The 1,991-nt window shown below is 45.8% G+C and overlaps 1 protein-coding gene across 1 annotated transcript; it reads left to right on the forward strand.

The window, feature by feature from the left end:
* Window positions 1-52: 52 nt before the first annotated feature.
* On the forward strand, window positions 53-489 carry LOC122192053 (homeobox protein Hox-C8; the record flags this gene model as incomplete). Its single annotated transcript, XM_042892493.1, has 1 exon — window positions 53-489. A coding segment is annotated over one exon (293 nt), but the record flags the coding sequence as incomplete, so codon positions are not given.
* Between the last annotated feature and the right edge of the window lie 1,502 nt (window positions 490-1,991).

The following is a 1,991-nucleotide window of genomic DNA, read 5'->3' on the forward strand; positions in this document are numbered from 1 at the left end:
GGGGGGGGGGGGGGAGGAGAGGCACGAAGTTATTTCTGTTTGTGCCCTACAGCTCCCGGAAGACGCAGCGGCAGACAAACTTACAGCCGGTACCAGACCCTGGAGTTAGAAAAGGAGTTCCTCTTCAACCCGTATTTGACACGGAAGCGACGGATTGAGGTCTCTCACGCCCTGGGACTGACCGAGAGACAAGTGAAGATCTGGTTCCAAAACAGGAGGATGAAATGGAAAAAAGAAAACAACAAAGATAAGCTGCCGGGAGCCAGAGACGAAGAGAAAACGGAAGAAGAAGGGAATGAGGAAGAGGAAAAAGAAGAGGAGGAAAAAGAAGAAAGCAAGGACTGAGTTCTCAGCCCCTTGAAGTCTCGTTTTATGGCAGATGATAAATCGAGATGTTTACGACGGTCATTTGCTTTTATAGAGTATAGAATGGAGAGGCTCACACAGCAGTAACTACCTGTCAAACAGTTGTAGCCTTTTTTATTGTCATAGAAACTTCCCCTACTTTTTCCCCCCCCCCCCCCCGAGCCTTTTTTTTTTTCCTTTTTCTTTTTTCCTCCCAGTTTTTGTCTCGCTTTTCCTTTTTTTAATAGCGGCGTTTTTAGCTCCATAAATCCATACTTGGCTTCAGCGCAGCGACGGTGTACAGGAAGGGGGTCAGCAAAACCCGTTCCCCTCTCATCCCCCCCCCCCCCGCCTCCTCTCCCCAATCCAAAGGCCGCAGCGCGTCCCCGGCTGCACAAAATGTATTTATTTGAACAGCTTTGACTTTGCCTTTTTCCGCTTGGTTTTGCCTCTCGCGAATGACCCCGGGGGGGTGTCGGAGCTGCAGCCGTCTATGGGGGCCGATGGCCGTTCCTACAAGCCGTTTATCACCCATTTGAAGGCGAGATAAAGGGGGGGGGGGGGCTCGCAGCCCACCTGGCAGCGTCCTCACCTCCTCCCCATTGCTTTCCCGTTGGGTTCCCGTTGGGTTCCCATTGCGTACCCACAGAGTTCCTATTGGGTTCCCAACGCGCTCCCATTGGGTTCCCATTGCTTTCCCATCGGAATCCCATCGGACTCCCGTCGGGTTCCCATTGGGTTCCCATTGCGCACCCATAGAGTCCCTATTGGATTCCCATTGCGTTCCCATTGGGTTCCCATAGCGTTCCCATTGTGTTCCCATTGGGTTCCCGTAGGGCTGAGCGTCGCAAACGCCCGTATTATTTCTCCTGCTTAGGACTCAATAGGCCGAATTTCGCCCCCTTTCCCCCCCCGTTTCACCACCACCCCGACCCCCCCAGGCGCTGTTTGTCCTTTGGCTGTGTGAGCACTCGAAATTCTTCGTGTACTACCTAAAGGGAAAACCTGCAATAATTATCAGAGCTAATATCAACAAAAGGGGCTGACGCATCCTAGATTTCACTCGCTCCGAATTTATTTAAGAGAGAGAGCCGTGTTTCTGCCCTGATGCAAGCTACTAAGTAGCATAACATAATCATAAAATAATAATAATATTAATAATAATAATAATAATAAACCGACCAACCTTGTATTGTACTTTATCACTACCTATAGAAGGAGTCATGCTTTGGAAGTATTTGTAATGCGGTTTTATTGTCGTTTGTTGCTGCTTATTTTCTCGAGATGATAATTAAGAATAAAAAAGGGAAAAAAAAAAAGAAAAAAAATAATTAAAAAAAAAAAACGTAAAAAAAAATATAAAAATAAAAAATCCCAACAACTGAAACTGCCTAGTTGAGAACGCACAGCATTGTATTCTTTTTATTGTGCTTATAAAGTAGTGTAGGACTAAATTGCACTGAATGTATAGTTATCTATTTGTCTTGACTTATCTGTTAATGCGACATGCTCGAAACGAACAAGCAAAAGCGAAAGAAAAGAGAATCGTCCTTTGTTTTATGTAAAAGCATCGTTCTGCGTGTGCCACCTCTGAATGTAGCAAATTCCAGCCAGAAGGAAAAAAAAAAAAAAAAAAGAAAAAAAAA

The sequence above is a fragment of the Lagopus leucura genome, unplaced genomic scaffold (assembly GCF_019238085.1).
Source record: "Lagopus leucura isolate 7727_CA_CO unplaced genomic scaffold, USGS_WTPT01 22884-0_obj-0_obj, whole genome shotgun sequence".
In the NCBI taxonomy this organism is placed as follows: domain Eukaryota; kingdom Metazoa; phylum Chordata; class Aves; order Galliformes; family Phasianidae; genus Lagopus; species Lagopus leucura.